This window comes from Mesocricetus auratus, unplaced genomic scaffold, assembly GCF_017639785.1.
Source record: "Mesocricetus auratus isolate SY011 unplaced genomic scaffold, BCM_Maur_2.0 Super-Scaffold_100707, whole genome shotgun sequence".
Taxonomy (NCBI): Eukaryota; Metazoa; Chordata; class Mammalia; order Rodentia; family Cricetidae; genus Mesocricetus; species Mesocricetus auratus.
Window position 1 is genome coordinate 14,273,902 of NW_024429269.1, and position 21,288 is coordinate 14,295,189.

At 49.1% G+C, this 21,288-nt stretch overlaps 1 protein-coding gene across 8 annotated transcripts in view; it reads left to right on the top strand.

The window, feature by feature from the left end:
* The first annotated feature begins 1,075 nt into the window (after positions 1-1,075).
* Slc7a7 (solute carrier family 7 member 7) overlaps positions 1,076-21,288 on the top strand; it is a 47,357-nt gene continuing 27,144 nt past the window's right edge. Inside the window, exons 1-4 of one of the 8 annotated variants that reach the window (XM_040740483.1) lie at positions 1,482-1,645; positions 4,799-4,938; positions 8,277-8,404; positions 9,447-9,989. In XM_040740483.1, coding sequence (XP_040596417.1) covers positions 9,491-9,989 — 499 coding nt within the window. In that variant the 5' untranslated portion in view covers positions 1,482-1,645; positions 4,799-4,938; positions 8,277-8,404; positions 9,447-9,490. Of the gene's footprint in view, positions 1,205-1,480; positions 1,646-4,030; positions 4,939-6,851; positions 8,405-8,526; positions 8,733-9,446; positions 9,990-21,288 lie in introns of those variants that run through there. The other 7 variants (XM_040740486.1, XM_040740487.1, XM_040740482.1 and 4 more) reach the window with 7 other exon arrangements.

Here is a 21,288-nt window from a genome sequence, read left to right on the forward strand (position 1 = left end):
AATTTAGCTTTTGCATTTTGTTATGCACTCATCCCCCTAACCCCCACCCAGTGTTATCCAAACACCTCTCTCTTCTGTGGATCCAGACACTTTACTTTCGCTCAAGTACATTGCTCTGGGAAATAAGATGCCCTTTTTGCTACTTAGTTTTTATTCATAATCAGGAATTTAACTTTGCCATCCTGCTAGACCTGGAGGAGGGTATGAAGCCCCAAGGACTGCAGTGAGGGCACAGAGCTCACAGGCTACCATGAGCAGATGGGCTGGAGGGTGATCTCCGGAGCAGTGACCGCTTACAGATGAAAAACTGGGAAACATCTGTGTTGGGTTCAGCATTTTCGAGGGACTAGATGCCAGGACCTGTAGGTTGACATCGTGGTACATGAACTCACAACCATGGCTGGTGAATCCTGGGCTGATTCTGTGAGAGTAGGCCGTGGAACTGAACCCATTCCCGTTGATCTCTCTAGCACCCTCCTGAAAACGAGGACTGGCCTATCAGTGTGGGGGAACAGAAATAGGTAGGTCCTGGGAGCTTGATGGCCAGCTAGTCCAGCAAAAATGGTGAGGTTCAGGTCCATCGAGAGACCCCGCCTCAAGGCATGAGGTGAAGATCAGTAGAGAAGGACACCTGAGGTACTCCTTTGGTCTCTGCATGTCTGAACACCCCCACCCAATCCTAAACACAGGTACATGCACACATGTGTCATTCACCACAGACTTTTCCCTTCCTGAGACAGGGTTCCTTCGTGCAGCCCTGGCTGTCCTGGAACTCACAGAGATTCCCCCCTGCCTCTGCCTCCCAAGTTCTGGAATTAAAGGTGTGTGCCAGTACCACCTGGCAACAGACAAATTTTATCAAGCCCCCTGCAAGTTGGTTTTTTAGGAACTCATGTATACTAGGCAAGCACTCCCAATGAGCTATATCTTTGATCCTCCAAAACCCTTCCTTCCTTCCTCCCTCCGTCCCTCCGTCCCTCCCCTTCCTTCCTTCCTTCCTCCCTCCGTCCCTCCCCTCCCCTCCCCTCCCTCCCTCCCCTTCCTTCCTTCCTTCCTTCCTTCCTTCCTTCCTTCCTTCCTTCCTTCCTTCCTTCCTGCCGGCGGACCTTTAACTTGCTATGTAGCTGAGGATGTCTTCGAACTTCTGATCCTAGTGGCTCCATCTCCTGAGTGACGGAATTACGAGCGATCGTCACCTAACCAGGTTCAGACTCCCCATTTGTCTTTGTCTGGGTCTGATGAAAGGTGCAGTGCCCTAATAAGTTCAGCCTTCGCGGCACCCTTGTCACCTCTATTTTTGGTTAAGTGCTGCCTCCTGGCGACTACTCAGGTCACCTTCGGGGCAACCTGGCCACTTTAATTAGGAACCTTAAAGCTGATGCAACAGTTTCCCCAGGGGGCGGAGAGTCTGAAGGCAGAGAGACCCCTCCCACGGCTGCTAGCAGGCACCGCCCCTGTCCCTTGTCGCCCACGGGATGTCACGGCCAGGGTTCCTTCCGAGTTTCAGCTTCTCCTTGGTTGGCGGCAGAGGCTGCCTGGGTCGGGGCTTTTGCTCAGACCGCCGTCTGGTTGCCAGTTCCGGCTAGATTGGGAGGGAGGGAAGAGGAAGCTGAGTGTGCCGGGGGCAGAGGACGCGTCTCTAAGGGTATCCGCGGTCATTTTCACTCCCCGGGGACTCATGCTGCCGGCGCGGGGGCCAGGCTGGGGGGTCGGCTTGCCGAACCTTTGGGTTCTCAGACCTTTGCTTCCTTCCCCCGCATTCATCACACTTCCCTTTTCCGGGTCTTCGTAGATAAAAGGGACGCCTGCCCGTCCGAGGGCATCAGGGCATTGTGGCTAGATCGGGTATCGAGCAGCCCAGGTTTTAGCGCAGCAGACCATCAGGAAGAGCCAAGCAAAGGGAGGTGCCCGCGGGGCCCCGGTGAAATTAGAGTGGCTGGGGAGGGAGCGTGGGAGAAAGAGGCAAAGGTGAGCCGGCTGATGGAGGGGGATGGGCCGCATCTAGATGGGGGCCGAGGAAAGAGCGGTAGGTGTGGGCCTTTTCGTTTTTCCATTAGCTAAACAAAAGCCAATTCCATTTCTGGTGTGCATGTTTGTTGAGTGTGGTGTGTGAGCACGTGTGTGAGTGCTTGTGCCAGTGTCAAAGGATGCAGGTTGTGCGCACTCGATTACTCTACTGATTCCCTGAGACAAGGGTCTCTCACCCTATCTGGGCCTAGGCTGGCAGCCAGCAAGACTCAGCAATCCACCCATAGTTTTTTTTTTTTTTTTTTAAACCAGGGCATTGGGATTAGAACTCAGGTCCTGACCGCTTGGGCAAGCCATCAATCTTACTTAGCTATTTAGTCTACTCACCTACTGAACCATCTCTCCAGTCCTTCCCTCCTTGTCTCTTTCCCTTTCCTTTATTCTGTCTCTGTCTGTCTGTCTGTCTGTCTGTCTGTCTGTCTGTCTGTCTGTCTCTCTCCTCTCTCTCCCCTAACACTCATTATGGATTGAAGCTGGTCTTGAACTTCAGATCCTCCTGCCCCCCCCAAATGCTGGGTTTGAGCTACCACAACTAACCTTAAAATTCTCATACCTGCCCCCACCCACTGGCTGCTAGAGATGGCAGGCAGGATCTTGTGCATGCTAGGTAAGTGCTCGGCTACCAAGCCGTGAAAGTCCATTTCAGACTGTTTTAGGCCTGTCAGTAGAAATGAAAACCACACTCCTCCCTTAGAGTCATTAAGATGGAAAAGATTAAATATCTATGAACTCTCTTTACTCTTAGGTAACCTAAGTGTAGTCACACTAGGTGGCCTGGAGGGCAGATTCAAGGACCCACCCAGGAGCCCCAGCCAGCTGGGAAGTCAGAGAGGAGTATTGTCCATCTCTTGACTTATTTAACCAGCAAGCATATTGGAGGCTTGTGTTAGCCTTCCTCCCCACTGGGTGCAGTGGTGAGCAGAGCTCTTCTGATGCTTATCTGCTATTGACTGAGGTGATGACCCACAAATAACAAATGAGAAGTGTCACAGAAAAGAATGTTCCTAGTAGGCAGAATGGTCAGACATTGCAAAAGCTCTGTGGTGGGAGTGAGGTTGTTGTGTGGTCCCAGCAGGGAGGCTGGACTTCGGTGATTAAAAGGCAGGAGCAACTCTGTCTCTCTTCCTATGGCCCCCTCTGCCCCCCCCCCACCACTTGATAACCTGGACCTGTCCCCAGAGTGCAATTAAAGGGCAGGTCAGCCAGGGAGCAGCCTGGATCTAAAATGGCATCACATTTTCCTTGGAATAATTCTGATCTGGTGCTAGTAAATTCTGGTTTCTGCCCTTTTGGTAACATGCAACTTGGCTCCTATCTAGTGATGCAGCCAGAATTATTTTTAAACTTTATGTGTGTATATGTGCTGTGCATTGTATTGCACAGGAATGCCAGTGCCTGCAGAGGCCAGAAGAGGGCGTCAGATGTCCTGGAGATATTGGCAGTTAGGAGCGGCCTGATGTGTGTGAGGTGCTTCTGGGACAGCAGTACGTGTGCTCTTAACAGCATTATCTCTCTCGTCCCTAGTCAGAATTCTTGAGCATTTACCTGGACTATACTGGGAGCAATTTGCAGAATTTGCAGAACACAGGTGTGAGTTGCAGGGTGTGGACTGCACCTGGCATTGTGCAAATGCTCCTTGTGCTGTCACGAGGTATCCCCTGGACGGAGACTTATACCGTCCGCACCAAGAGGTGTCTTCTGAAAATGACATCTCTAATACGAAGAGGCTCCTATGGTTTTTAGACATTTTTTATTTTTATTTTTTTGCTAGTGTATGTACCTGTGTGTGAATGTATGTGTGTACAAGTGCACGTGGGCCACAATGCAAGTGTGCCGGGGGCAGCTTTGTTTTTTTAGACAAGGTATATGTAACCCAGCTGTCCTAGAGCTCACTAGCTAGGCCAGTCTGGGTCGAACTCACAGAGGTCTGCCTGCCTCTGTCTCCCAAGTGCTGGTGTTAGAGGATTTAAGGCCTGTACCACCATGTCTGGCCAGAGGCCAGCTTTTGGGAGTTGCTTTTCTTCTTTCGTCTGTGGGTTCCAGGGCTTGGATCAGCCCGTCAGGTTTCGATGGCAAGCACTTTTACCTGCAGAAACATCTCTCAGTCCTCTCTTACTTTTTATCCCAAGATCACATTTCTCCCACTTCTGCAAAGCAAACATCCAACAGATATTTAAATAACCGTAGTTTGAAAGACTGCCAACTGAGGAATGTTCCCAGAGTGGCACAGGCCTAGTTGTTTTTTCACCTAGCAACTCAGACTCACTGTTAACAACTCAGCCAGTGAGGGATCTGAGCTGTGAGTGGGCTTGTTATCTCGGTACACACTTGGCTGTACCCACAGGTGGCCTTCACTGGTATGCACTGGCTTCCTTGATTTGTTTTAGAGGCTGACATGGCACGAACTCTTGAGAGAGGACAGCAGAATTTTACTGGCCTGAAAGTGGGAGCTTGAGGAGAAATGCTGGGTACAGCCTGTAGGTAGGGTAGGAGAGTTAGGAAAAAGAATGAAGGGGAGGCAGAAAGGGAACACAGGAGGGCACTGCACATCGTGGGGTACACTGGAGTGCTCAGAAAGTTAGGGCCACCAGGAAGACCAGGGGCTGATGCGGGGAGGAGGAGCCCAGCCGAGGAGAGGATGCCTGGGTGCCAGCAGGCTCTGTGGTCCTCTCAGCCTGACCGACCAGGCAGCCTCAGCTCCAGCCAGGCCTCTGGCCCCTCCCCACTGCCGGCCAGAGTCGCACATGTGTTTTCCTGTTTTCCATTTCAGTCCCGTCACCCTCGGCCTTTTCTGCTTCTCAGAGTCAACAGCTGCTGAAGTCACACCCCTGATTCTCTTAGCTGCCACCCCTCACCCCAGTGGGCTCATAGCCTCCTCCTCCCTGCGCTTGCCCAAAGGTCTCCAGACAGGTAAGAGGTGGGGAAGCACAGGAGGAGGATGGAGCACCTGAAAATTGGTCAAGGGGAGACGAGGAACCTTATTCCTTGGCCCTGTCTAGGTAGAGCCTTGTGCCCGAGACTTCAGCTTTGGGTTAATGGGAAGTCCTGGACAGAATTGTAAACAGTTTCTTTTTTTAATTCACTTCCTTTCCTCCTTCCTTCCTTCCTAACTTCCTTCCTTCCTAACTTTCTTTCTTTCTTTCTTTCTTTCTTTCTTTCTTTCTTTCTTTCTTTCTTTCTTTCTTTCTTTCTTTCTTTCTTTCTTTCTTAGTTATAGTGGAATATAGAGAAACCGAGAGCTGGAGAGGGAGGGCCTGAGCAGCTATTGTGGAGTGATGGATGAGGAATCTGCACTAGCAGGTACCTGTTTTGTTTCGTTTTTAAGGGGGGCCACAGACCAGCTGGATAGCAGAAAACAAGCCCTGGGATCTCTAGGGGGAGACAGTGTGTTCTCACAGTAGCTCATGGAGCTTGGCTAAGGAGTCAAGACTCTGAACTGTGTGCAGGTTCTGGAGGAAGGGTGTTTCAGTGTTGCTGTTGGAGCATGGAGCACGGTTGTTGAACACTGGCTGGCTGCTCTGTGAGGCACTCCATGCCTGGTGTTCTCTTGTCAGCTCCCTGGACGCCCTGGATCGAAGACTTCTCTCGGCTGCAGAATGAGTGTATGCTTTTCTGGAACGGCCATGCTGTCCTCACAGATGAGCACACTAGAGGAGAGGGGAAAGGACAAGGAGTGTGAAGGCTTGCTTCTGTGAAACCTGCTTTGGCTGAGCTCCTTTGGGAGAGCCTCGGGGACGCTGCCTTACCAGGCTGCCTGAACCGTGCAAGCGTTACACTGAGAGCCAGGGTCTCAGGGAGGAGAGTGAGCTGCCAATGCTGGTGTCTTCTTGGCTTTGGTGCTAGACAGTGACTGAGAAAAGAGGGATATTTCCATGAATGGCAGCCGCCTGTGCCTGACTGGCAGGGCTGGGAAGACGAACCCTTTTGGAGTACTTCCTGGTGAGACCACTAGGGCATGCTGTTTGCTGGGGTGTGGGTTCCGTCCTGAGCTGATCAGACTCAGTTCCTTGAGAATTTCACTTTTATGCCAGCCATGAATTCAGCCTCGTGCACCCCCTGCTTCCCTGTCTCCTTTCTTCTTTTCTGGGTTTCGTGTTTGAGTTTGTACTCCACTAGTGCCAGTGTGTTTCCACCCTAAAAGGGCAGGTGTGCTTCTGTGTCTTTAGGAGTGGGCACCCCAGATGTCACTGCTCATCCTCACCCAAAATGAGAAAGGGAGGAGCAGCCTGAAAGCAGTGACTGACAGTGTCGTCCGTGCGTCCATCGTCCCGTGTCCGCACCACGCCCCCCCCCTGCCGCCTACAGGCTGCAAGGGCTTTCTTTTCAATCAGATCCCAGGCCCCTCTAGGTAACTCATTAGGGGCCACCTGGAGTGCTCTCCTGTCTAAAGGGAAGGCCGAGCAATCGGCAAGGGCTGGAGAGCCCGGAAGTTGAGAAGACAGCTTAGTCCTGTGATCTTGGCTGCTGCCTCCCCTCTACTTTGGCACCCAGCAGAGTGTCTGGTTCCTACTCATGGGGCTCACAATTCAGTGAGGTAATGCACTGAAATGCGTAGCAGTACGTCTGGCCAGGACAAGAGCTCGAGCAACGCTAGCACTGCTTTTATGGAAGCCTTTTGGAGGATGCTGGGAGAAAAGGACAGTGTCTTTCACGTGGATGTCGGATGTATGTGGGACTGTCTTGTGAGAAACATGAGCTTTAATTTTTTAAAAAAACTTTACGGCCGGGCGTTGGTGGCGCACGCCTTTAATCCCAGCACTCGGGAGGCAGACGCAGGCGGATCTCTGTGAGTTCGAGGCCGGGCTGGACCAACAGCCTCCAAAACAATACAGAGAAACCCTGTCTCGTAAAACCAAAAAAAACCCTTTTTACGTGTATGGGTGTTTTGCCTACAAGTGTCTGGATACCATGTATGCACAGTGCCCATGGACTCCGGAAGAAGGCATCAGAACTGAGGTTGTGGGCTGCCATGTGGGTACTGGAAACTGAGCCTGTGTCTTCTTAAGAATGGCCAGTGTTCTTAACTGCTGAGCCATCTCTCAATCCTCAGGCAGGGTCTATGCAAGACCTAAGCCCAGCATTCCATCTAGGTTTAGCTAGAAATTTTAAGGGGCCAGAATGGGAAGGTGAGCATAGAGATTAACCTCCAGGGTGCTTTAGAATAACCAGAAAGGGGTAGGAAGGATAGAAGAAGGGGCAGACAGTTCCGTTTCAGAGCAGGTAGGTTGCCAAAAAGGACTCGGAATACCAGATTTAAAGTAGACTATAAAGATAGAATAAGCCGTGACTTCCAAGTTGTGGAAGTTTTTCTGTTTATTCCAGGCCTGCTTAGCGTAGCTCAGTGAAACCGTATTTCCACACTTGTTTGCGTGTCTGGGTAGGCTAGTGTTCTACCACTCAGTGACGCTCCAGCCCTCCAGATATACGTATATACTTACTTATTAATTTATCGCTTATTATTAATCATTATCGAGACAGGGTTTCTCTGCATGGCCTTGGCTGTCCTGAAACTCACTCTGTAGACCAGGGTGCCCTTGAATTCAGAGATTCGCCTGCCTCTATCTCCCATGTGTTGAGATTAAAGGCGTGCGCCACCGCCTCCCCTGATAGGAATTTTTGGGTGCTACAGAGGTGTATTTCCTTGAGGAGTAAAGAACACACTGGTGGGATGGACTTGCACCCAGAAGTTTGATCTCATTTCTGGACCGTATTTCTTTTGAAATGGCGTGAGTTTAGAGGCTGTGACCCTTCTGTCTGCATGAAGTGTACAGAGCTCTCACCCTGGGCACCCACGCCACCCTGGGCGCCCACACCGGGCATCTGAGCCGCTCTCACACTTCCTGTAGTCTCAGCATATGAACAATGTGTCCCATTCTGTAGCCTTCCTGCCTTTCTTGTTTGGGGTGAGAGAGAGTGAGGTTTGGGTGGGACATGGAGGACACTCGAGGAGGGATCTGGGCCACTCCTCTGCCCTTGCTAACTTGCAGAGAACACACCCAGTTGGCTGTCCCTTCCCTCTGGGCCTCCTGTCCTGGGGCACAGCTGACAAAGGAGACTCCTGAGCGAGCGTCTTCTTATCACTGAAAGTGCTGAGCCAAGAGCTCCTAGCTGCCCCTTTCGCAGATGTGAAAGGCCTGTGAACCTTGGACCCAGAAGGTTGCTTAACACTCCTCTCCCTTTCCCTCACCCCTTCCTTTTCTAGCTCCCTCACCACCTCCTCCCTTCTTGACCTGATTTAAATCCGATAGGCATTTGTCTAGGCTTCCCTTTGACTGCTGGAGGAAGGAGGAGCGGGCCAGACCACTGCTGTTGCGGGGTGCGTGTGTGCGCCTTTGTCTCTGTGACTGCTGCTGGCCATTGCTGTGGGAGCCAGGGAGTAAGTGTGCCCCACCCTGTCCCCTTGCTAACCCTTCTCTGCTGTTCTGCTTGCCCACTCACTTCCTCAGCTCGGAGCCTGTTGCTCTAGTGTTTCCCCATTTGTCTGACTAAGCCTTCCTAGTTGGTGCAGCTGTCAATAGCTCTGTATCTCCAAGCATCTGCTGCCTGGCTTTAGCGCTTCCCTTTCCTTGGTTTGGTGTGGTATGTCTCCAGCAGTTCTGTGGTGGGTGGGCAGCCACCACCCACTGCCTCCAGTCACCTGTGTGTTCTGCTGTGTATTTCCGCCACCCTTCTGAAAGATCATCCCTACTGTTTGACGTGTGAATGTGAGTGATTTGGAGGCAGGAAGCCTGGGATGGTAGAGGCTGGGACAGACATCTGGAAAAGGAAAAGTGACATCAAGAGAATTGCCTGTCTCTTATTCAGGATGGGTGGGGCTGCCTGGGCTTTGCCACCATCGAAGACGCCTGCTGACCGTTTGTTAATGGTTTGTTAGTGGATGTTCCCGAGCAGGGAGGTGGCTGTCTGTCCCTAGCAGGAGCACTTTGAAAGCTTCGGGGCTCGCATGCAGAGTCCTCGGGAGAGAGCAACATAACAGCAAAAAGAGGTCTAGCAAATTAGTCGCTCGCAGGGCTGGGTCCCCATGTAGGCATCTCAGCATAGTGACATTTGATACTGAAATGGGGGGAAGACAGGCTTTTTGGGGGGCTATGGGAGATGGAGAGGCAGGAAAAAAGTTCAAACCACTATGATTATGTGGAGAGCTACTAAACTGCCTTATGCCTGCCCTGTGTCACAATAGGTCAGGATTTAATTGTCAGGTAAATAAGGCATCCGCAGGACGAGAGACTGGGGTGCTATGCTTTTCTTCTTGGGGAAAAGTCACGTTGGAGTCATTTGACACGGCTTGGGGGAAGATGATTTTGGGAAGTCAGAAGTGAGAAAGGTCTCTGAATTGTGGGTGCTGACTGTCTTGGTCCCTGTGGAGTAAGAAGGAGGGAGAGATGCTGTGCGTTACCAACCTATTCTTTCTTCCGTAGACGGCAATGCAAACGAGCTGGTGAAGACCTTCCTCCTCCCCATCATGGTCGACAGCACCAAGTATGAAGCTGCTGCCCAGCATGAGGAAAGTACCTCTGCTCTGGGAAATGGGGCCAGCCCAGTGGCCGAGCAGGTAAAACTGAAGAAGGAGATCTCACTACTTAACGGCGTGTGCCTGATAGTGGGGAACATGATTGGCTCCGGCATCTTTGTCTCCCCCAAGGGAGTACTCATGTACAGTGCCTCTTTTGGCCTCTCCCTGGTCATCTGGGCTGTCGGGGGCATTTTCTCCGTCTTTGGGGCCCTCTGTTATGCCGAACTGGGTACCACCATTAAGAAATCTGGAGCCAGCTATGCTTATATCCTGGAGGCCTTCGGGGGATTTCTTGCCTTCATCCGCCTCTGGACTTCTCTGCTCATCATTGAACCCACGAGCCAGGCCGTCATCGCCATCACCTTTGCCAACTACATGGTGCAGCCCCTCTTCCCGAGCTGCGGCGCCCCCTATGCTGCTGGCCGCCTGCTGGCCGCTGCCTGCATCTGTAAGTAGAGATGGGGCAGGAATGGTGATGTGGAGGGCTGGGCGGGCAGAAGGGGGTGGGAGTCCAGTCAAGAAGAAGGAATTGGGAAATGAATGCCTTTGTCGAGTTTTTTAATTGTAAAAATTAGTGTATACTGTGGGAGTCTAGCTTAACAAGCACTCAAGAGGAGGCTCTGAGTTCAACCCTAAAAAGTTTTGTGTGAAAATTCAGTTCATCTTAGTTTAAGGGTTGCCGAGGTAGCCCGGTTAAGAGAGAGCTTGCCCAGCACTCACGACACTGTGGGTTTCATCCCCAGCACCAAATAAACTGTGTGTGGTGCTACCTGTAGCCCCACCATCTGGGAGGTGTAGTCCTCGTGAGGGTCAGGAGTTCAAGGTCATTTCTTCCTTAGCAAGTGTGAGGCCAGCCGAGCATACAAGAAACCCTGTCTCAAAAAGCAAACAAACAGGTTGGATGTGATGGATCGATCGCACCTTTAATTCCAGAAGGCAGTTAGATAGGTTTCTGAGGCCAGCCTGGTCTACATAGTGAAACCCAGTCTCAAACAAACAAAGAATTCAATACAGTGTCAAAAATAAAGAGCTGGGCCGTGCTGGCACACACCTTTAATCCCAGCATTTGAGAGGCAGAGGCAGGCGGATCTCTGATTTTGAGCCAGCCTGGTCTACAAAGCTAGTTCTAGGACAGTCAGTCAGGCTTCATAAAGAAATTCTGTCTCAAAAAAAAAAAAAAACAAAACAAAACAAACAAAAGAAGGAAGAAATCTGCTGGGCAGTGGTGACGTCTTTAATCCCAGTACTTGGGAGGCAGAGAGGCAGAGGCAGTCGGATCTCTGTGAGTTCGAGACTAGCCTGGTCTACAAGAACTAATTCCAGGACAGCCTCCAAAGCCACAGAGAAACCCTGTCTTGAAAAAAAAAAAAAAGGAAGAAACTTTTCCCTAATTCTGGCTGCTTGTAGCAATTGGCCTGTTCTCATGCTCTTCCTAATTGTTCTCCTTCAAGAGTAGCTTTGCTGTCTTTTTTTATAATGAAGTAGGACAATACCATTGTACCTGTAATTCTTAGCATTTATCAGATTATCTAGCTGCCAGCTCCGTTCATGGCTTTGAGCACTAGCTCCAATGTCTCAGGTTCGCAGGGGATTATGGGTGACGGTACAATACGTTAGCTATCCACTTTGTTTATGCACTTATAGTTTTCTTCTTCCTTCCTTTACTCCTCCTTTTTTTTTTCTTTCTGAGACAGGGTCTTGTCTTGCTGTATAGCACAGACTGACCTGGAACTCACCACGTTATCCAGTCTGACCTTGAACTTGGCCTCTTCATGGCTCAGCCTCTGAAGCACTAGGCTGTAGGCGTGGGCCGCTGTGCCTGGCTCACGAATGGTTTTTAGCTATACATGTATTGGCACATGGTGGCTGTGTGTACTGTGGGGTGCGCGTGGCGTCTAAGGGCTGAGTCGTCTCTCCAGCCCCAGTGTGGCATTTTAACCCGTGTGCACAGCACGGGTGATCAGCCGTGGAGCTGCCACTGCTGCCATCTCGTAGGTAGGCGTGTCATCATTTCTCTGTGTTGGGAATGTTCAAATCCTCTCAGCTATTCTGAAACATTCAATAAATTGTTGTCAACCACCGTCTGACCACGCTGTAGAATCGTCGTAGTTACTTGTCGCTCCCAGTTGCACCCCTGTGCTGTCAATCATCCTATCCCCACCCCTTGACTTCCTTTCCCCTTCCCAGGTTCCGGTAACCCTTCCCTTACCCCCTCCTCCTCCTCTTTTTTTTTTTTTTTTTTTCCGAGACAGGGCTTCTCTGCATTGCTTTGGAGGCTGTCCTGGAACTCGCTCTGTAGACCAGGCTGGCCTGGAACTCACAGAGATCCTCCTGCCTCTGCCTCCCGAGTGCTGGGATTAAAGGCTTGCGCCACCAACACCGGGCTACTTTTTAAAATTTTTATCATTTAAAAATTTTTATTATCTTATTAGTTTTAAAAATTAAGACAGGCTCTCACTGTGTAACTTTTTCTGGCCTGGATCTTGCAGCGTAGACTAGGCAGGCTTCAAACCTGCTTCTGTCTCCTGAGTTTCATTCATGTTCAGGATTTCTCTAGCTATTAAGCAAATCCCCCACCCCCTGTGAATTTTGTGATTTAAAAACAGAAAACTGGTACACTAGCAGAAACCAGAGGGAGATGTCAGGAGTTCTGATCTCTCCTGTCTACCTTAGTCCACCGAGGTACACTGAGACAGGGTGACTTTCTGAACCTGGATTGAAGCTGGTGGCCAGCAAGCCTGGTGATGTTTTTTGTGTCTGCCACTGACAGTGTGACCCTGCCTAGATGTGTGTGTGGGCTCTGAAGATTTGAACTCAGGTCTTTGCTTTGCTGTGGAGCCTGTTCCGTTGTGATTGTTTCCCCTTCTGTGAAGAATTGGCATTGTGTATTCTCTACTGACTCTGTAGGTTGTTTTGTGTAATACAGACATTTTAGCACTGCTCTCTAATCCATGACCATTTCTCCTCCCTCCCTCCCTCCCTCCCTCCCTCCCTCCCTCTCTCTCTCTCTCTCTCTCTCTCTCTCTCCTTCCCTCCCTCTCTCCTTCCCTCTCTTCCTTCCTTTGCTTCTCCCTCCTCATCTTCTTTTTTTGTTTTGTAAGACAAGATCCCTCTATATAGCCCTGTCTGTCTTGGAACTCTGTGTAGACCAGGCTGGCCTCCAACTCACAGAAATCTACTTACCTCTGTACCCAAGTACTAGGATCAAAGGATCAAGACCCCATCTTGCCTGGCTCCTTGTGTGTGTGTGTGTGTGTGTATCCTCTTTAGTTTTCATGTGTGTGTGTGTATGTATATGTGTGTGTAGTATCCTCTTTAGCCTTAAGTGTTATTTTGTGATTTTAATTGTAGAAATTATTAATTTCCTTGTTCACATTTATTTCAGGGGCCTTATTTTTGGCAGCTATTGTGAGTGAGAATGGGTCTTGATTCGCCTTCCAGCAATTTCAGTATTGGTGTAGAAAAGAGCTAATTGCTAGTTTTATATTTTGTAACCTTACTGAATTTGCCACTTCTAACACTTTTGGACTGAAGTCTTGAGTTTTTCTGTGTATAGCGTAGTGTCATGTGCAGACAGGGATAGTCTGACTTCCTGTCTCTGTTTCGGGGTTCCTCCTTTCTTCACTTGCCCTGCTTCTGTGGCAACACTTCTCATTCTGCACTCTGTAAGAGTCAAGCAGGCATGGTGGAGCGTGCCTGGAACCCCAGTCCTTGGTGGTGGTGTTGTGCAGGGAGACCAGTTCAGAGTCATTCATTTTTTTGAGATGAGGTCTGACTATGTAGTTGAGCCTGGCCTCAATTAGCTTTGTGACCCAGGCTGCAAGCACTGTAATATGTGCATTTATTTATCTTTGTGTGTGTGTGTGTGTGTGTGTGTGTGTGTGTGTGTGTACACCTTCACAAGTGATGTGGGTGTGTCTGTACCACAGTGTATGAGTGGAGTCAGAAGACAAATCAGATGTTGGTCCTCATCATCTGCTTGAGAAGATGTATTTTTAAAGTATTAATTTTTGGCTGGGCAGTGGTGGCGCACGCCTTTAATCCCAGCACTCGGGAGGCAGAGGCAGGCGGATCTCTGTGAGTTTGAGGCCGGGCTGGACCGACAGCCTCCAAAACAATACAGAGAAGCCCTGTCTTGTAAAACAAACAAATAAACAAACAAACAAAAAGTAATATTTTTTGATAATTCCATACATGTATACAATGTATTTGGGCCATTTTCAGCCCGTTACCTCCTCCCCTCCCCTTCTCTGCCCCTCTTATGAACCCCAGTCTTTTCTCAACAAGTCCCCCCCATTTCACATCTGTTTTGTTTGTTTATTTGGGACTTGCTAAGTTTAATAAGGCTTGCTTGCTTGAGCATTTGTGGGGAGTTATTTACTGGTGCATGGGCTAGACCACTGAAGAAAAGAAATCATTCCTCATCCTCCAGCAACCTTTAACACCCAAGGGTCCCTCGGGGACAGGAGCCCTCCCCTGTCCCTGATGCAGTGTGGACTGACTCCACCTTGAGCCGCTCTTGTTCTGAGAGTTCACGAGTGCAATGACACGTGAAGTCTGGAGACTTTTTTTTTTACAGCCCCTCCCCCATCCTCCAGCTCTTACATTTTTTGCATCCTCTCTTCTGCTGGGAATCTCTGCATTAGTCATTGCCCAGAGCAAAAGGAGCCTCTCTGACCAAGGTTGCGAGCAACACTAATCTGTGCTTATAAATATTGTGATTTAGAAGGCAGTAGGATACCGTGTCCATGTAGCAACACAACACTAGTAGGTTTCCCCCTAGGGCCTATGACCTGTACCCTGGGCTTTAGACAAGGTTTGCAGTACCAGGTGGGGATTCCCTCCTGTAGAGCTGGCCTCAGATCCAATCACAAAGTGGCTGGTTAACCACATAACAGTCACATCCTCTGTTGTGCCAAAGGGGACGTCTTGCCTGGTAGGTGGGCATCGTAGCACACACGGTTCACAGCTGGGTAAGATCATGGGTGACTTTTTCTTTCCTAGCAGGGGACGTTGCACCTTCTGGCAGTGTGAAAGCTGCCCAGCAGGGAGGAAGCTTCCTGCTCTATCCCAGCCTGGTTTCTCTCACTGTGCAGCCCCGGCTTGGGTTTCATTCTTCAGGAGCTGTTCGCCTTTTTTTTTTTTAACCTTATTTATTTTTATTTTATGTGGATGACTGTCCTATTTGTATGTGTGTATGTGCATCATATATTGCCTGGTGCCAGAGGAGGCCAGAAGAGGGCGTCAGGTTCCCTGGAACTGGAGTTTACAGACGGTAGTGAGCTGCTGTGTGGGTGCTGGGAATGGAATCTGGGTCCTCTGAAAGAGCAGCCCGTACTCTTAAGCACTGAGCCATCTCTCCGGCCCTTGTTTTATGAGACAGAATCCCTCACTGAGAATGGGGTTTCTCAATTAGGTTAGGCTGGCTGGCCAGGAAACCCCAAGGATTATTCTGTCTCTGCTTTCCCAGTGCAGGGATTACAAGTGCTTACCACCACAACCTACTTTGCTTGTTTGATGTGTTTATTTTTATGTGGGTGAGTGTTTTGATTGCATGTATGTAAGTGTACCATGTGTGTGTGTATGTTGTGCCCAATGAGGCCAGAAGGCAGAGTCAGATCCCCTGGAACTGGAGTTATAGGCAGTTGTAAACCACCATGTGGGTGCTGGGAACTGAACCTGGGTCCTCTTTGAGAGCAGCCAGTGCTCTCAAATTGTTGAGCCATCTCTCCAGCCCCACCCCATGTTTTGTTTTGTTTTAAGTGTAGGTGCTAGAAATCAAATTTTACTAACTGAGCTGTTTTCCACCCTGTGCTGTACTGTTGAGCTGTGCCATCTCCTCATCACTGACCCTGGGGGTTTTTGTATGAAATAATGTTGGTTTCTGCATTGATTGAAATGTTAACATACTTTTATCACTCACTTGATTAATATGATTGATGTATCTTGATGTATCACAAGTGTGGATTTGTTTAGCTTGCTTTTTTTTTTTTGTTTTTGTTTTTCATGGTTGTGAGTCACCATGTGGTTGCTGGGAATTGAACTCAGGACCTCTGGAAGAGCAGGTAGTGCTCTGAACCTCTGAGCCATCTCTCCAGCCTGAGGTTTTTTTTTTTAAATAGTATTCTATAGTTCTTGAATTTTTGGGTTCACATGATCCTCTTGTCTCAACTGGAATGCAATTGTACCTCACTGCCCCATCTTCTTTGTAGGGTTTTGTTTTTTGAGATGGGGTCTCAGTATATAGTCCTGGCTAGCCTGGAACTCTCTCTGTATACTAGGCTGGCCTCAGACTTACAGAAATAGGCCTGCCTTTGCCTCCTGAGTGCTGGATCAACGCTGTGCACCACTATAGCTGTGTACGTCGCAGTTTTTTTTTTCTTTTCCTTTCCTTTCTTTTCTTCTTTTTTTTTTTTTTTTTTGGTTTTTTGAGACAGGGTTTCTCTGTATTGTTTTGGAGGCTATCCTGGAACTCCCTCCGTAGACCAGGCTGGCCTTGAGCTTGCAGAGATCTGCCTGCCTCTGCCTCCCGAGTGCTGGGATTATAGGCGTGGGCCACCAACGCCTGGTTTACTTGACGTTTTTTAATTGAAGTGTATTCTGTTTGGTAAAAAGACAGCTACTTTTGTTTTCATTCCAGGACACATCTTTTCCTTTCTTCGTCCTAGTCTGTGTGAGTTTTACTGGTGAAGCAAGTTGCTTGGGGGCGGTTTGCATGAATATTTCCATGGACTACAGTTTTAGACTTACCATTTTGTTTTGGTCCATCTTGACTTTTTCTTCTCTTATCTGTACGAATAGAGCCACATTGGCGGTGGCTACCCTGGAGTCCAGTGGTTGTCAGGTGGTGGGTCTCAACCCCACAGCTCCCATATCAGGTGTCCTGCACGTCAGATATTTGCATTGCAATTCATAACAGCAGCAAAATTGCAGTTATGAAGTAGCAACGAAATAACTTTATGGTTGGGGGTCACTACCACATGAGGAACTGCATTAAAGGCCGCTCCTGTTCCAGCCTGGGTGATCGCAGGACCTTGGAGATTGCAGTGTAGACATTCTGTCAGTTTATGGAGGAGGAGGAGGGAGAGGGGGAGGAGGAGCAGCAGCAGCAGCAGCAGCAGCAGGGTGTGCGGGATTCTCCATCAGCTCGTTTTTTCTCTGCCTTCTTCCTGGCTCTCTTTTCTCAGCTTCGTCCAGCCCCCTGCCTTACTGTTATGGAAACAGCCGACTGTTTCTCGTGATTTACATCCCCACGTTTGTGGCTGACACTGATCTCTGTGTGGGGATGTTTGCCATGCAAGGCAATAGAAGGCACTCTTGGGGACGAAGGGAGCCTTCTCCCTGAGGTCTCGGATGTGATCTGTGATTTCTCTTGTGTCACTTTTGTGTGATCTAGTAGGTCCCTCGCTGGTGAAGCCCCTTCTAGTATGTGTTAGTCTTGGACTCCTCCAGTGTGGCGTGAAGTAGCGTGGCTTGCATAATGAAGGGCCGTTCTCCTAAGGGATATTTTTAAGGCGACTGCATCACTGAGCACCAGGCCGCTATTTTTGAACCACTTTTGCTGACATCTCTTTAAAACGAGGGATGCATTTGCTTGCCTTTTAATTTGACATTTCTTTTGATGACTCAGGGTTATTATTGCACAGCTCCTTTTTTTTTCTTCCCTCCCTTCCTTTCAAGACAGGGTCTTGCTAAATAACGAAGGCCGGCCTTAAACACATCTCAGATTTTTTTCTGTAACTGTGAGGTCTCCTCAGGCCCCTTGGTAGGGAAGAACAGTTGTTTCCTTAGCGGCTACAGACTGCTGGCTTGACTTTGGCTCCCTGGGCTTTAGTCTCTCCTGATGTCTGTCTGTGCCACCTGTGACAGCTGCCTGTCACTCCTTGACTCTGGCGTCGTGCCCACCTACACCTGTCACCCCTCTAATGTGCTGTTTCTAATTTGGGAATAGAAATGTACCCGAACTCTTGAACACCCGCATACCTACACATGCACGAGGAAGCATGCAAAGTAGCCACAGTGGCGAAGACTCTTTGGACTTCCCCGGAGACAAAAGGCACGGGGTTTGCGTGTGGGTCCAGGGCACACTTTTAAGACTGCCCTGGTAGAGTGAAGAGTGCTCCACATGTGCTTGAGGCTGAGCTCAGCAGTTGTGTGCCTCCAGGTGTGAGGGGCAGTGACTTTACCTCCCGTATGTTGAGAGAATGAACTGACGTCAGGGGGTCTAGCTGCTGTGATGTAACTACTCCAGACACAGACGCAGACGCAGGGTGATTGCTTGAGCCCATGAGTTCTGGATAACATATTTCAAAGGTTAGGTGAAAAACAGCTGGGCACGTGGCCCTTGTCTCCAATTCCAGCATCCAGAAGGTGAAAGTGTATGTATCATGAGTTTAAGGCCAGCCTAGCCTATGTGGCAAGACCATGCCTTAAAAAAACAAAAACAATCTGGGTGTGGTGGTGGCGCACGCCTTCAATCCCAGCACTTGGAGGCAGAGGCAGGTGGACTCTGTGAGTTAAAGGCTAGCCTGGTCTACACAGTGAGTTCTAAATCAGCCAAAGGTACATAGTGAGTGATATGCTGTCTCAAAACAAACAAACAAACAGACAAACAAACAGAACCCATATATTAGAAAGATTTGGTGAAAGCCATGCATCGAACTCAAATGTAAGGTAGATTATTATCTGATTGAAGTTACTGTCTCATTGGGTATTTGTAGGTGTTTACTCACGTGCATGAGATGCTAATGGGACTACATACTACATCTGGATTTTGTTCAGAGACAGAGAGAAAGAGAGAGAGAGAGAGAGAGAGAGAGAGAGAGAGAGAGAGAGAGAGAGAGAGAGTGGCAAGATGATTCATAAGAGCAGCCAAGGTGCTAAGAATTTACTGACATGATTCATGGTTTCAGTTCTTTGTCAATGTTTCATAACCTCATAGCAAGTCAGCCACTGAGGCCTGGAAGGGCGTTCTGATTAGTCTAAGCAAGGACTCAAGCTAAATCTTCTTCATGTGTAACAGGAAAACAATTTAATAAACAGCTCTCACCCATTCTCTTCTTCAGGAAACATGATGTAGTCATACTGTGTTGTAATCTAAAAAGTGATGCATGAGAGAAAGACACCATACGACAGCTCATGTGGAGGGTTTTTATTAGGGGAAGGGAATGGAAATGGAGGGAGGGCAGAGGGGGAGGGGGAGGACCAGCCTCTGGGGACAGGAGCAGTGGAAGAGAAAAGAGAGGTGTGTGTGTGGGGGAGACAGAGAGACAGGCAGAGAAGGAGAGAGAGAGAGAGAGAGAGAGAGAGAGAGGGAGAGAGAGAGAGAGAGAGGGAGAGGGAGAGAGGGAGAGGGAGAGGGAGAGGGAGAGAGGGAGAGAGGCAGGGAGGGAGGAGGCGGTGGGCAGGGCCCTTTTAAAAGGGAACATAGTGAACGTGCACAGGTGGTGCTCTTAGCGGCTGCAGCTGAGGGTGTGCACTGTCAGAACCCCAAGGACAGGCCAGAACAGATGCCTGAAAACTGACATTATGTGCTAGATATTTTATTTGGTGCTGTTAAAGAATAATAATGCCCACCCCTTTCCATTGAAGACCTCATGTGGCAGGAGGGAGACAGGCATCCTATCACACAGTGTGCCATGTAATGGAAGTGTGGTGTCAGGCGTGAGAGAAGCCACTAAGACAACTCTAGTTTTGCCTTTTGCTTTGAAATGGTTTCACTGTGTAGCCCAGGCTGGCCTCGTGCCTCAGTCTCCCGATTGCTGGCTATTACAAGTGTTTACCATCTTGGCAGAGCATTTGTGGGAGGAGGACTTAGGAAAGCTCTACAGAGAACCATCTTACTCAGTTCAGACATGAGTCTGAGCTGAAGAGACGGACACACAGCGATTTCTAGGATGCTTCTCAGAGAAAACTGTATTTGCAGACTCAGCAGTGTGTGGAGTGTTCAGAGAAAGTCTAGGTAGTTGTATGGCTGGAATGCTGGCTGGGCCAGGAGATGGCCCACGATGAAGATGGTTCTGCACGGTGCCTGGTATGGGCTCAGTCTCAAAGATAAGGGAGCTGTTGGTTTCTCAAAGCAGACGAAGTTGAAGGAGGAGGGAGGCACTGAAATGGACAGTTGGTTCCAAGGAGGACTCTGGTGGCCGTGTGGACAGTGTTTTTGGAAAGAGTGTGACATGGAAGATGGGGAGAAAGGTTTAGGAACCTTGAGCCCTTGTGGAGAGTCTTAAAGGAGTGACCTTAAGGACAGAGTGGGGGTAAGGAATTGCTGGGTGGGGCTGGAGAGATGGCTCAGCGGGTTAAGAGCACTGGCCGCTCTTCCAGAGGTCCTGAGTTCAATTCCCAGCACCCACATGGTGACTCACAACCATCTGCAATGAGATCTGGTGCCTTCTTTTGGCCTGTAGGGATATATGCAGGCAGAACACTGTACTCACAATAAATAAATCTTTTTTAAAAAATTGCTGGGACTTTTGTAATGGGAATTGTGTAGACACTCTCAGAAGTGAACAGGTCAGCATGGTGGGACCACCATTTGAAGTAAGGGAGATAGACTGGGTGATGAGGTAGAGTCTTCTGGGATTGTGCTGGGCTCCTGTAGTCCTTCTGTCGACAACACAGGAGCGGGAGACCCAGATCTACAGTGCGTCTGAAGCAGCCTGAGGAGTTCTTTTTGAAATTTTTAAAATGCATTTTTATTTTATTTGCATTTTTTTTTGCCTGCATGTATGTGTGAGGGTGTCAGATCTTGGAGCTACAGACAGTTGTGAATTGCCATGAAGGAGGGTGCTAGGAATTGAAGCTGGGTCCTCTGAAAGAGCAGCCAGTGTTCCTAACCACTGAGCCATCTCTCCAACCCTGCCTGAAGAATTCTTTGCAGAGTTCCACTCGGGTGAAGCCAGGCATCTCAGCCTCATTGTGGAAAGTAATTCCACTGTGGGTCAGTGTGAAACAAAGTTGGAGTTTCTCATATGTTTATATATTTAGAGAGAGACACACAAACAGACACAGACAGATTCACTATTTAGCACTGGCTGACTTGGAGCTTGCTAGGTAAGCCAGCTTGGTCTCCATCACAGAGATCCACCTGCCTCTACATCCTGAGTGTTGAGATTAAACATGTGGCACCATGCCTGGCATACAGAGTTTTTAAAAGATGTAGACTAGGCTCATACAAACTCATAGAGATCTACTTGCCTCAGCCTCCTGAGTTCTGGGATTAAAGGTGTGGGCCACCACACCTGGCTCTATAATATATATTTAAAGATTTATTTCATTTTTAATTCTGTGCATGTGAATATACTTTTGTGGATAGGTACGTGTGCGTGCAGGTACCGGAGGAGGCCAGAGGCAATGGATCCTTGTGGACCTGGAGTTATAGGTGGTTGTGAGTCACCTGAAGTAGATACTGAGAATAACACTTAGGTCCCTGCAAGCCCAGCACACACTGTAGCTCCTGAGTCCTCTCCCCAGCTTGAAAGCCAGAGTTTCTTTTCCTTTTAAAGATTTAATTTTGTTTTTGTGCGTGTGTCTAATTTTTTATTTTATTTTATGTGTGTGAGTGTTTTGTCTGCATGTATGTAAAGGGCACGGCTTGCTGGCTCGGTGCCCACCGAGTCAAGAAGAGGCCATCAGATGACTTGAAAGTGGTTGAAGGTGGTTGTGAGCCACCATGTGGGTGCTGGGAATTGAACTTAGGTCCGCAGGAAGAGCAGCCAGTGCTCTTAACAGCTGAACCATCTCTC